The following is a 12,478-nucleotide window of genomic DNA, read 5'->3' as shown; positions in this document are numbered from 1 at the left end:
TGCAGTTGGAGTTTGAACTCAGGTCTCTCTCACTCCCCTACTGCACTTTACGATCCCTTGCTCAATCCCAGGCTTCCTCCCATGTTTCATAAGCCTCTGTCCTCATGTAAAATAGGAAAAAGACACCTACCTCTCAGTGTTGTGATGAGAATTCACTGAAATACTGTTTGCATAAGGATTTTGTAAGCTTAAAAGCCCTGTAAAAATTAGTAAAGTCAGTACCAAGTCAATAAACATACCAAGTCATATGGATCTGGTTTGCATCTTAGCTGTGGGACTTTGCAAAAGTTGATCTGTGAGAGCCACTGCTCTCCTCAGCTTCAGGGTTAAAGGTCGTGAAGAGGAAGCAGAATTGCCTGGTCAATGTTAATTCTTCTCTGCGTGACCACCATTTGTAGTATTGTTTTCCTGGGAAAATACAAAGAGAGTTTACAGAACAGCTAACAGTGAGGACACATCTTGTCTGACTCTCCTTAAAAAACTGCTAAGATGTGTTTATAGCGTACGGTAGATTGAACAAGGGAGTCAGTTCACTGCAGAGGAAGGCAGGACAGCCTCATTTGAGTCAGCTGTGGACCTTTCGGCTGCTTCTTTTATTTACTTAGCAAACACCACGGTATTGAGTGCAGACATTTAATATATAAATTTAAAAATCTGGTGGACAAGAAGTGGGGTTAGCATGGCAGGGGAAGTAATGATACCAAAAAGACCCCCAAGTCCTGTCATCAAGAAATTCCTGCAGAGGACACTGCTTTCTGATTATACTGCCCATAATTAACATCTCAGGTAAAAATTACTTGCAAGATATAGACTGTAGTCACGTTCTCTGACTATTACTTGAGTTTGCTGCCACTGCTTTCTTTGAACCTTAGGTCTCAGATGACAGGAATGAAGGATTTTCATTAACAAATGTGAAAAAATTATAAAGTATGTTACTTTTGGTGATAGAGATGACTATTGTATTTCTCTTCCAAGCCAAGTTTAACACAGAATTTATTTTCCCTCTGAATCTAGCCTTTAGTTATTTCCATTGAAGCTTGTAACAGTGGCTCGGAAAACTCAGTGGAATTAGGAAGGGGTCTTTGCTCTTAGTCTCAGAAGACTAGTTGAAAGGTCTTATTAACCCGGGCACATACATCTCAAGAGGTTTATTTTATGACTTTATCTTTTAGAGTCTAGAACCCACAAATGCCTCTGACTTTGTATTAAGACAAAAAATGTTGTCTTTTTTGTTGTTGTTAGATTCCACAGGTAGATTATCGCAAGCCTTTTATGGGGAATAGGGGTGGTGGTATTTACCTGATTCTATACATTTGATTGACACACTGCAAGCTCTGAGATAGCCGAAGAAGAAGAGTGTATGGAGTTCACTCATCTGTGTCCTTGTCCAGTCTAACTAAATCCCTCTCTTATGTAGGGCTATATTGCTTATGTGGGGTCTTGGCTTTCCTATTTATTTATTACATTTTTCTTGTGAACTTTTTTTTTTTTTTAAAGATTTTATTTATTTATTTGACAGAGACAGAGACAGCCAGCGAGAGAGGGAACACAAGCAGGGGGAGTGGGAGAGGAAGAAGCAGGCTCATAGCAGAAGAGCCTGATGTGGGGCTCGATCCCATAACGCTGAGATCACGCCCTGAGCTGAAGGCAGACGCTTAACCGCTCTGCCACCCAGGCGCCCCTGTGAACTTGTTTTTATTGGTCTATAAGGGATGGGTTGGGAAATGTCATGTGCGTTATGCCCTACCGGGTAAATGTCCATTCTAATCTTCCTGGGATAACTTCTGGAGCTTTTTCTTTTTTCTTGGAGCTGCTGCTGTTGCTGCCAGCAGCCTCTTCAGGTTCACTGGTGAGTGGCTCCTGGTTTCCCATTTAGAATGAAAGTGTGTGACCATATTCAGGGATCCCATTGATCTCTTTGTTTTCTTTTCTTTTTTTTTTTAAGATTTTATTATTTTTTAAATTATTTTTTTGAGTGTGAGTGGATTGAGTGACAGAGGTGGGGGAGGGGGAATCTCAAGCAGGACGCAGGGAAAGGGAGAAGCAGGCTTCCCACCAAGCAGCGAGCCTGATGCAGTGCTCAGTCTCAGGACTCTGGAATCATGACCTGAGCCGAAGGCAGACTCTTAACTGACTGAGCCACCCAGGTGCACCACCCCCCCAAGATTTTCTTTATCTTTACACCCAACATGGGGTTCAAACTTACAACCCCAAGATCAAGAGTCCTATGCTCTACTGACTGAGCCAGCCAGGCACCCCGTAATGTCCTGTTTTCTTAATCTGTGATTTGAATAATTGTAGGTTTCCTGATAATACTGTGTTTTTATTCTTTTTTTGGATCCTACAGAAAGTACCATGGTGTAACCAGAGCTCCTTTAATGAGACAGAGGGTTTGCTTATTTGTTTTTTCCCTGTCTTATTTTGGTTGTCTTTCAGATTATTTTATATTCTGGAGACAAAATTTATGATGACTACTATCAAGATCTGAAAGGACGAGTACATTTTACAAGTAGTGATGTCAAATCTGGTGATGCATCAATAAATGTAACAAATTTACGTTTGTCGGATATTGGCACATACCAGTGCAAAGTGAAAAAAGCTCCTGGTGTTGGAAATAAGAAGATTCAGCTGACAGTTCTTGGTAAATTGTTTGTATTAATGTTACTTATTACCAAAGTAATAACAACAGGGTTCTGTAGTAGCAGCATTTGAAGTAATTCTAATGTCCTCAAATAACATAAAACATAAAACTAGCACACTTTCTTGGATTAAAAATATAAGAAGTGACTGACTTCTTTGTGAAATTCATAAAAGAGTTTAAAGGCAAATGAAAGAGTTTTGTTACATGAAAAAGAGCCCTAAGCCAGGCATTAGGAGATCTAGGTTTTTTTTGTATTATTCTCCGGTTTGCCTTATGAATGAAATAGAATCTCTTCATTTCCTGGGCCTCAGCCTACCTTTTTGAAACATAAAAAGATTTAGCTATCCTTAAATCTGTGTCTTACCCCATTCAGTTCAAAGTGTTTGTTATGGACACTTTAAGGTTTTTTCCAACTACATAACTTTAATAAATGAGATTTCTGTGATGACTAATGGAGTATTTAGAACAGAGAAGATGTAATATAGTAGATTCTTAAAGGGATAAGGCTACTAGACATCAGATAATCATTTAACCTACCTGAGCATCACTGTTTTTCAACCTTAAAGCAAAGGGATTAGACAGATAATCACTAGGATGTCTTGTTGCTGTCTCTATGACAGTTAAGAAGGAGATCAGTAAACATGAGAGACTATGGACTATGAGAAACAAACTGAAGACTTCAGAGGGGAGGGGGTGGGGGAAGGGGATACTGGTGATGGGTAGTAAGGAGGGCACGTATTGCATGGTGCACTGGGTGTTATACGCAACTAATGAAGCATCAAACTTTACATCGGAATCTGGGGATGTACTGTATGGTGATTAACATAATAAAATAAAATTTAAAAAAAAAAAAAGAAGGAGATCAGTAAACTGTNGGGCACGTATTGCATGGTGCACTGGGTGTTATACGCAACTAATGAAGCATCAAACTTTACATCGGAATCTGGGGATGTACTGTATGGTGATTAACATAATAAAATAAAATTTAAAAAAAAAAAAAAGAAGGAGATCAGTAAACTGTCTGTGGTTGTGCACAAGCACTCTTGACTCCTTCAAACTGAGAAACTGAAAGGTTATTGTTCATAAATATATTTCTGAAATCTTACCATGGTAGACTTTACCCAGAAGTACACTGGCTGCCATGTAGAAAAACACAATTGTCTAGCTATGTTTTATGACAGGAAATTCCCGTTTTGTGACGTAAGGTGTCCTGTTTTGGGTTACACTTGGAGACCCACTTTGTGTAGGAAATTTGGATTGCTAGGATTGCCTGGTATACCCCTGGAAATAACTAATCAAGGCAGTTCTCCCCCCACATCAACTCTACCTCATTCCTTTTGTTTTAGAGAACTGATTGGTGGGGGTGGGAGGATGGAAAAAGTTAGAAGTGTTGGATTCCAGATTCATTTAAAACAGCAATCTTTTTTTTTTTTTTTTTTAAGATTTTGTTTATTTGAGAGAGAGACAGCCAGTGAGAGAGGGAACACAAGCAGAGGGAGTGGGAGAGGAAGAAGCAGGCTCCCAGCGGAGGAGTCTGATGTGGGGCTCGATCCCAGATTGCCGGGATCACGCCCTGAGCCAAAGGAGACGCTTAACGACTGCGCTACCCAGGCGCCCCTAAAACATCACTCTTTTCTAAAGAATGAATATCAGAGCAGGTAGAGACTAGAAGCAAGAACGTGGATTTTTGTGCACTCCAGTGGCAACCTCAGGGGTGCCTTGGTTGGTAAGACTGCCTTCCACTGGCAGCATTGTTGAGTGCGCACACAAGGGAGTCCTGGTAAAAGGCACTTCATCCTAAATGGCCCTAGTTCAAAATGTTTCTTATGGTATGAAAGCCGGTGAACTTGAACAGGGAACCAGAGAGGGAATATGGTAACGTTGGGAATTCTAGCTTTCTGTGTCTACACTTAGTAAACATGGAGTTACCTTTCTTTTTTGTAATTGTGAGAGCAGATGAAACTTTAGTAACTTGTCTGAACTCTTATCCCAGGCTCAGGCATACCTGGGATTATAACTGTCATTGTGTATCTTCTTTTAACACACTCTCCAGGAAGCATTGAGTTAAGATAGAGATGGAATTTTAACTCGTCCATAATGTACCAGACTATACCTGTTATCAGAATTATTTGTTGTGGACCCTTAGGTACACTAGGAAGAATGCCGTTGGCACACATTTCCAGAAAGGGTGTGAACAAGCACAAAATGTGTGGGTGTGTACATGTTCCCAGGGGACCAGGTCCTGACCAAAGGGATCACTACAGCATAAGGCAACTCATATCCTAGAAGGGACCCTGAGTCGGTAATAATGGTTGGCACATAATGTGGCTAAGCACACTTATGACAGCAGCCGTGACTGGCATGCAGGAGAAATGTCCCGTTTTCATTAAACCTCACAACCCAGCATCTCATACCTCGGGATGGTTAAGTGAGAAGCACTGACACGGTAACTCCTTTTGTTACCTCTGTAAGGGATCACCATGGCCTCATAAGCTGTGAATCCAGACCAGGGAGGGAGGAGGGGTTAAGTGGAGGGTAAGAGGAGAAAGGGAAGTGATTGCTGAAGGGCAGCGGGGATGAGTAATAACACTTTGATTTGAGAGGCCGGGTCAGAGCTGGAGGAGAATTTCCCGTAGTGCTCTTTTCCATGTTTTCAGATGCATCATGGCTGCCGCTGGGAGAAACTACCAGAATTTTCTTGAAAGCGACTGTTGGAAGGAAGCTTCTCTGTTAGCTTTACCTGAAAAATCTGCTTGGATAGTCCAGAGGAAAGATAAAATGAAGTGCCCCCTAGGGACCAGACTGAGTGTTGTTCCAGTGGAGCTCAGTTCACTTGGAGGCCCTGCCTAATACCTTCATTCGCTTATGGGATATCTGGAGGAGATGCCACTATGGTGTTCACAGAGTAACAACGTTTATTCAGTGAACCCTGTGTGCTGTGTAGACATGAACTGGGATCCCTGTTGGTTGCCTGGGTGTGAGGGGTGAAGTGTTACTATAGCTTGCCCCATTGCTGGAGCCTACCCTTCTCTTTCAGTTTTGCCAAAAGTTCATGTGGACGCAGCTCAAAAACAAAGGGAATTGGTGGAGCACATCACTAGCACCTTCTGCCCCTGGACTTCTGAAAGGGCATGTTATTGAGACTTTTTGATATGAACAGACTGGGTTGTCTTGAAGAGTAGAACAACAGTTAATCATTTCCTGGTTGTATACAGTGCAATCACATGTGGGGTAGCTTGGTGAACACTGGCCCTGAGGGAATTGTTAAGCTGTTGGTAAAGGGCAGGGCATTTTTTTTTCCATTTTTTATTTTGAAATAGTTTCAAAATAAAATAGAAAATTTTCTCTATTAGAACATGACTATTTTCCTCTCTGTAAGTAAAAAATATATGTATATATATCTTGGGACCCACTTTGAGACTATGCAGATATCTTCTCCAACTTTTGCCCATTGATTTCTTTGCATGATTTCACCTGGAGTCAGGGTATTTTTTTGTTGTTCCATAACTTAACCCATTTATTATACGCTAGCAGTGTTTCAAATGGTAGAGGCTTCTACTGGCTTTCAGTTCTTTCAGTCTTCTGATGGCCAACTTTACTGTGATGGTGGAAGTGGTGCTGTATGTCCAGGCACCCTTGGCTACCTTTCATGCAGGAACCACAATGCCAGATCCCCACAGCTCATCTTTTCATCTTGGTTTTGCCACAGAAGGAACAGGTGTACTTGACATGCTGGCTTCTTTCAGGCTTCTTCACCATTTTCCTGAGGGAGGCACCATGACAGTACCCATATTTAGCAACAATTCCAACCTTCTTGATGCATTTAGCCGTCTCCCCAAACTAGGTCTGAGCCTAGAGAGCAGGGATTTTCAACCAAGCAAAAATAGCATTCCTAGATGGATGATGTGATGATAAAGGTATATTCTGTCCCATAGAGGAATTTAGAGTGTTTCTCCCATAGACTGATAGAGGCCATTAGCGTGGAGGGGTGATGATGGAGTCTGTGTATGGAGTACAGCATTACTACACTGGCGGGATGCTGCCCAGGTACAAGTTGATGGACATCCACCTTGCCTTGAGAAGGATTGACTGTGCTAATGGTCATGGAAGCAAATGTTTTGGGGACAATGACCAGGTATCCTGGAACCCCAGGCCAAAGAAACATTAGAAGACAAGACTTTTATCCGTCTTCTTTTATAGTTTATATCTTTCTTTCAATTTAGGCAAGTGCCATGAATTAAGAGTTATCTTCCCTGTGGGTATAATGGTTGGGGTTGGCATGGGAGAGACTTGCACTTTCTCCTCCCATTGGAAGGCAAGTGGGCCCCTCCAGAGTGACACCCAGAAGCCAGTGTTGGTAACATCTTGTTCTCTTGTAAATGGAGTGTGTATCTTAAGCTCAGGGGGGCCTTGAATTTCCTCAGGAGCCACTTTAAATAACTGTCCATTCTTGGATATGTTTGGTTTATGGGCAAGGGATATTTTTAAGAAAAGATGATGGTTAGGGTTAGGATGCTGTATTACCAATAGATTTTTGATGTATGAATCATTGCTTTAATATCTCACAATATCTCCTAATTTATGTAATGAAGGATTTATTTGGTAGTATGAAGAAATGGAGAGTAAAGCTCATTTCGTTGAAGATTCACAGGATGAAATACTTTGCAAAACCAATTTAAAAGTTTTTAATAGCTGTAGTCCCCAGGGCAACTGATCAATCTGAAAAAGAAACACATTTGCTTAGGAGAATCATCAGTGCAATAAAATGCATGTGTTCATCCTCGTTAAAAGATACAGGCAGTAAGGGAGTGTAGAAATAAGATCAAATTTAAATATTATCAAGAAATGTGTGAAGAAGTGAGATCATGATTGACAACCTTTGTTAGAGATGCTCCCCAATAATTCTCTTGGTCACCCTAGGAAACCAGTTTGAACGTGTCTTACTGAGTTAAACATGCACTTACCAAACATGATCCAGGAATTACCAAGAAAAAGGAAAACATGTATTTACATAGTGTTGAAGCAGCATTTGTAGTAGCACAACTGTGAAATCCATTAACATTCTCACAGCAGTGAAAGAATAAAAGCCCATCCAGGACTGAAAGAATAAAAATTAGCTCAGAGTGAAAAAGAAAGCAGTTCTGCTATTTATCAGACTGGGAAGGCATGTGGTAAAAACCAGCTGTTCATAGGGAACACTGTTCCTCCCAGGGGCATGGAGCAGGAGTAAACTAGAGACGACTGTTGCTTCCCCAGTGATGACCCCATTTTGCACTACTCATCTTTTCTTGGGGTACTCCATTGCTGAATGGCCCTCATCTCCAATTTAATACCTGCTTCTCCTGATCCTGCCTCAGAAACAGCATCTGATGTAGAACGGGGCCCACGCTGCTCTTCGACTGTACTCAGAATCCTTCAGAATCCCGCCTCTGATGGTGACAGACTACACACCTGTTCCTGTTGAGTTTAGCTGATTTTTAACACTAGCCCTGAAACTGGAAACCGTGTTCATCAGTGGCTGAACGGCTAAGCAAATTTATGTTTTAGTCCCTCGATAGGATACAGCTCGGCATCATAGAATGAACTGCTGATCTATACAACTGCATGGATCAGTCTCAGAAGCCTTACAGTGAATAAAAGGAGCAAGACCAAAAAAAAAAAAAAAGTAAATGGGTATTATTCCATTTATATGACTCTAGAAGCAGCAGAACAAATCTATAGTGTGATAGAAATTTGATCAGTGGCTGCCTGGGACAAGGGTTATGGCATCAGATCTCAACGTGAGGGAAATTGCTTGGGAGAGGATGGGAGCCATGCTTAACACATTTGTTAAAAGTGGTCATCCCACAAGATTCAATTGTGTCGATTTTATTATATGCACATTGTGCCTTTAAAAAGTTCAACAGAAGAGTATGAAATGCCAATTCCAGTATTTGGAGTGAGTTACAAGGAATGGGCTTAGCAGCCGCTCTGAACAGTTACCCAGAGAGACCTGGAGTATAACCTCAGGTTTACCTTTTTATAACACTGCTTCCTGGATGATTTGGGGTAATGTACATGCAGAGTGTTAATTGGTCCTGTTATCAGCATTATTTATTATAAATCCCTCCGAATGGTGAGATAACAGCTCTCAGAGGGATAGGACGCGGCACAGACTCCCAGAGCACTACCTCCATGTCAAGCACTGAGTAGAAGAATAGGTAAGGATTGGAGGGAGGTGGAAACTTCCTGGAGTCTGAAGGGGGCCCCACCTGCACCATCCTTTCTTTTTTCAGTTGTGTCCCTTGGAATGAAGGAGCACAGAGCGCCCCCCCCCCAGATGCCCAAGCTCATTCATGCCCTGCTTTGTGTTGCATAAAACTGAGTAAACTGGTGCTGATAACTTACTATAGTCTTTCAGTCTTGTCACCTCTGCACTTGGGACCACATGATAATGAGTCAGTGGTTACGCAACGTACTGTGTGTTTAATCCTTGCAAACATAAATTCTGTTCTCTTGCATAAAGTTACAACTTATTCTTTTCTCAGTTAAGCCTTCAGGTATAAGATGTTACGTTGATGGATCAGAAGAAATTGGAAATGACTTTAAACTAAAATGTGAACCTAAAGAAGGTTCACTTCCATTAAATTATGAATGGCAGAAATTGTCCAACTCACAGAAACTGCCCACCTCATGGTTATCAGGTACTGGTGATATTACAGTTTGTACTATATGCCGTTGGTTTGGACTTAGATCTAGTAGTGGGGTGGGGTGTATGTATATATATTTTGAAATTCCCAGATACCTTCTCTTTTCTGTACAAACAAGATTCCATGAGAATTAGTCAATGTTTTACAATAACAACTTAGTGTCCTGTTGTGTTAATGAAAATATTTTTATAATCTCACTGCTTAAGGTATAATAGTTTCTTTGTTGTATATTTTTTAATTGATAGTAATACTGGTGGGAAATATTCATGATCATAATGTAGATAATGGCTTAGTTATAATAAAAGTAGGGTCTTGAATGTTTTGCCTAGATTCATGTTGAAGTAGGATTTTTCTCCACCTCTTTCTTTTCTCAAACTAAGAGGCCAAACTACATAACCCTTTCTGACTTTATGTTTCTTCCATCTGAGGGGATAAAATAGGTTTTGAAATCTTCCTGCTGCACCAAAGAGCCTTTGTGGGATGGAATTTTTTTGTTTTTTCAAGTAATCTCGATGCCCAGTGTGGGGCTCAGACTCCTCAGCACCCTGAGATCAAGAGTTGCATGTTCTACCAATTGAGTCAGTCAGGTGCCCCACTCTTTTGTATAATCACCGTGGCTCTGCCTCAGCCGAGACTGTACCTGGCTCGGGCAGTTGTGGACGCTGTCGGTTGTGATACAAGTGAACTGGAGGACAATTACATTGGTCCTTGAACAACACAGGTTTGAACTATGTAGGTCCATTTATACATGGATTTTTTACAGGGTACTGTAAATGTATTTTCCTTATGATTTTCTTAGTAACATTTTCTTTCTAGCTTGCTCACTGTAAGAATATAGTACATAATACATACAACATACAAAACGTGTTAATCGGCTGTTATGTTATTGTAAGGTTTCCAGTTAAGAGTAGGCTAATTAAAGTTACACTTCGGGGGCACCTGGGTGGCTCAGTCATTGAGCGTCAGACTCTTGATTTCAGCTCAGGTGGTGATCTCAAGGTGGTGAAATGGCACTTCAGGCTCCAGGCTCAGTGGAGAGTCAGCTCGAGATTCTCTTTCCCCCTCTCCCACTGCCCCTCCCCCCCACCCCGGCCACGTGCGCACACTTTCTCTCTCAAAATAAATAATAAAATCTTTTTAAAAATTACAGTTACATTTCAGGGGAGTCAAAATTTATACCCTGATCTTTAACTGTGCAGGGGATCATAATCCTTACACACCTGCCCGCCCCCTGCCATTATTTAAGAGTCAACTGTGTTTCTATTCTGGAGACAAGCGTATGTCTCCGTGGAAATTTGTTCTGTATCCAGCTTCAGTTTGTCTCACTTTTACCTGGATTGTCAAGCTTAATGGGGTTTGCCTTTACTAAAATCTTAGCAATACAGTATTGTAAAGATGGGTTTTGCCACATACTCCCCCTTTTTTCCCCATAGAAATGAATTCACCTGTTATATCTGTAAAAAATGCCTCTACTGAGTACTCTGGAACCTACAGCTGTACCGTCACAAACAGAGTAGGCTCTGATCAGTGCCAGCTACACCTGAATGTTGTCCCACGTAAGTACCTTCTTTCTGTCTGTTGTGATAACGTTGTCTTTATACAGCTTCCTTGGGTTCATTCAGCAAGTGTTTTTGAGGGCAAGGGGATGCTAACTTTGGCAAAGCACTCTGTGACTTGGTTATTAGCTATTCTGAGTCATGGAAAGGGAAAAAAATATTAATACAGCCTTCATCATTGTAAAAACATTAAGAAGGTAAGAGTTGTCAAATCGACTCTTGTATCATATTTAGCCATTATAACAAGTATGAGCTATTTAGAACATTCTTACATGCCAACCAAGATAGATAGCTGTGAATATTAAAATCTTTTAGTCTGATTTCATGATTTTGATGCTTGAAATGGATTATACAGTTCAGAAGAAAGTTCTTTCAGTGGATTTTCCCACTGGACCAAAAACTAATTTGTCTTAAAGTTAATATATGCAGTGAAATCATCCATCAGTGTGTATCCTTAACCTTCAATATGACTAGGTACAGATTTTTTTTTTTTACTATTAATTATTTTCTTATTAACATCTTATTCTAGCTTCAAATAGAGCTGGAACAATTGCAGGAGCTATCGTAGGAATTTTGCTTGCTTTAGTGCTCATTGGTCTTATCGTCTTTTGCTGTCGTAAAAAGCGCAGAGAAGAAAAATATGAAAAGGAAGTTCATCATGATATCAGGTAATTAAGTGACACAAGAGTTGACTGAAATAAACTAGTTGTATTATGTCTCTAAAACATGAGTTCTCTTAATCATGTGAAGCATTTACCCTATTAGAACTGGATAAAAGCTGTAGCTCTTCTCCTCAATACATTTGAAAGCTTTTACTTTTCAATTTCAACTGTACGGAATCAGCCAACCTCCATTGTGCCCTGCCTCCAGCCCTAATTTTGAATCCTATTTTAAGAGCTACTACAAAATGCTTGTCTTAAGACTATCTACCTTCTCCCAATAAAGTGCAGGCATGAAGTTTTCAAAAAAAAGGAGCTGATGTTGAGGTTTAGAAAGCCCTGATAGTATCAAGTGACATCGGTAGTTCATAGAACTATTGGTAATGTGATTTTATTTTTTAATATTCTAAACTAGTAGATCTTAACTAGAAGTGTGCATTGCATTATAGGAGTTTTAAAAATAACATATGACTTAAATAACATCCAGGAAATAAATTGACATTTGGTAGGTCTGGCTTGGGGTCTGGGCACTTGACTTTTTAAGCGGCACCAGAGGTAACTCAGGTGCGTATTCTTTTTTAGTGCTTGGTTTGAAAATTTTTATGCCTAAATTCTTAGCTTTTGCAAATTTAAATCTGCTAAGCTTTCAGCTAAGGTCTTAGAGAAGTAATTTTCATAACAAAAAAGTTTTTCTTTCTTTCTTTCTTTTTTTTTTTTTTTGGCAGAAATATTTCTATAGGTGTTAGTGCCTTATAAACCATAATGTGTTGGCTGACTATAACTACAGATTATCTTGATCGGTGATAGTAGATTATGAAGAAGTTTGTTCTTTATAAGACAACATTATAGAATCAATTTTTTGTAAAAATTATACATTTTATTATGTATGAAGGTATATACTCTGTAAATGATAGATTTGGGATGAAGACACAG

General features: G+C 40.2%; 1 protein-coding gene across 3 annotated transcripts in view; it reads left to right on the top strand.

Annotated features, from left to right (window-relative positions):
• The window catches only part of CXADR (CXADR Ig-like cell adhesion molecule), a 64,932-nt gene that overhangs the window by 25,470 nt on the left and 26,984 nt on the right, over positions 1-12,478 (top strand). For all 3 annotated transcript variants that reach the window (XM_019794357.2, XM_002914446.4, XM_011218711.3), the window contains exons 3-6: positions 2,437-2,641; positions 9,169-9,324; positions 10,764-10,886; positions 11,416-11,554. In XM_019794357.2, coding sequence (XP_019649916.1) covers positions 2,437-2,641; positions 9,169-9,324; positions 10,764-10,886; positions 11,416-11,554 — 623 coding nt within the window. The remainder of the gene's footprint in view (positions 1-2,436; positions 2,642-9,168; positions 9,325-10,763; positions 10,887-11,415; positions 11,555-12,478) is intronic.

This window comes from Ailuropoda melanoleuca, chromosome 1 (genome assembly GCF_002007445.2).
Source record: "Ailuropoda melanoleuca isolate Jingjing chromosome 1, ASM200744v2, whole genome shotgun sequence".
NCBI lineage: Eukaryota > Metazoa > Chordata > Mammalia > Carnivora > Ursidae > Ailuropoda > Ailuropoda melanoleuca.
The sequence above is the reverse complement of the archived record's forward strand: the minus strand, read 5'-3'. Positions and strand labels throughout refer to the sequence as shown.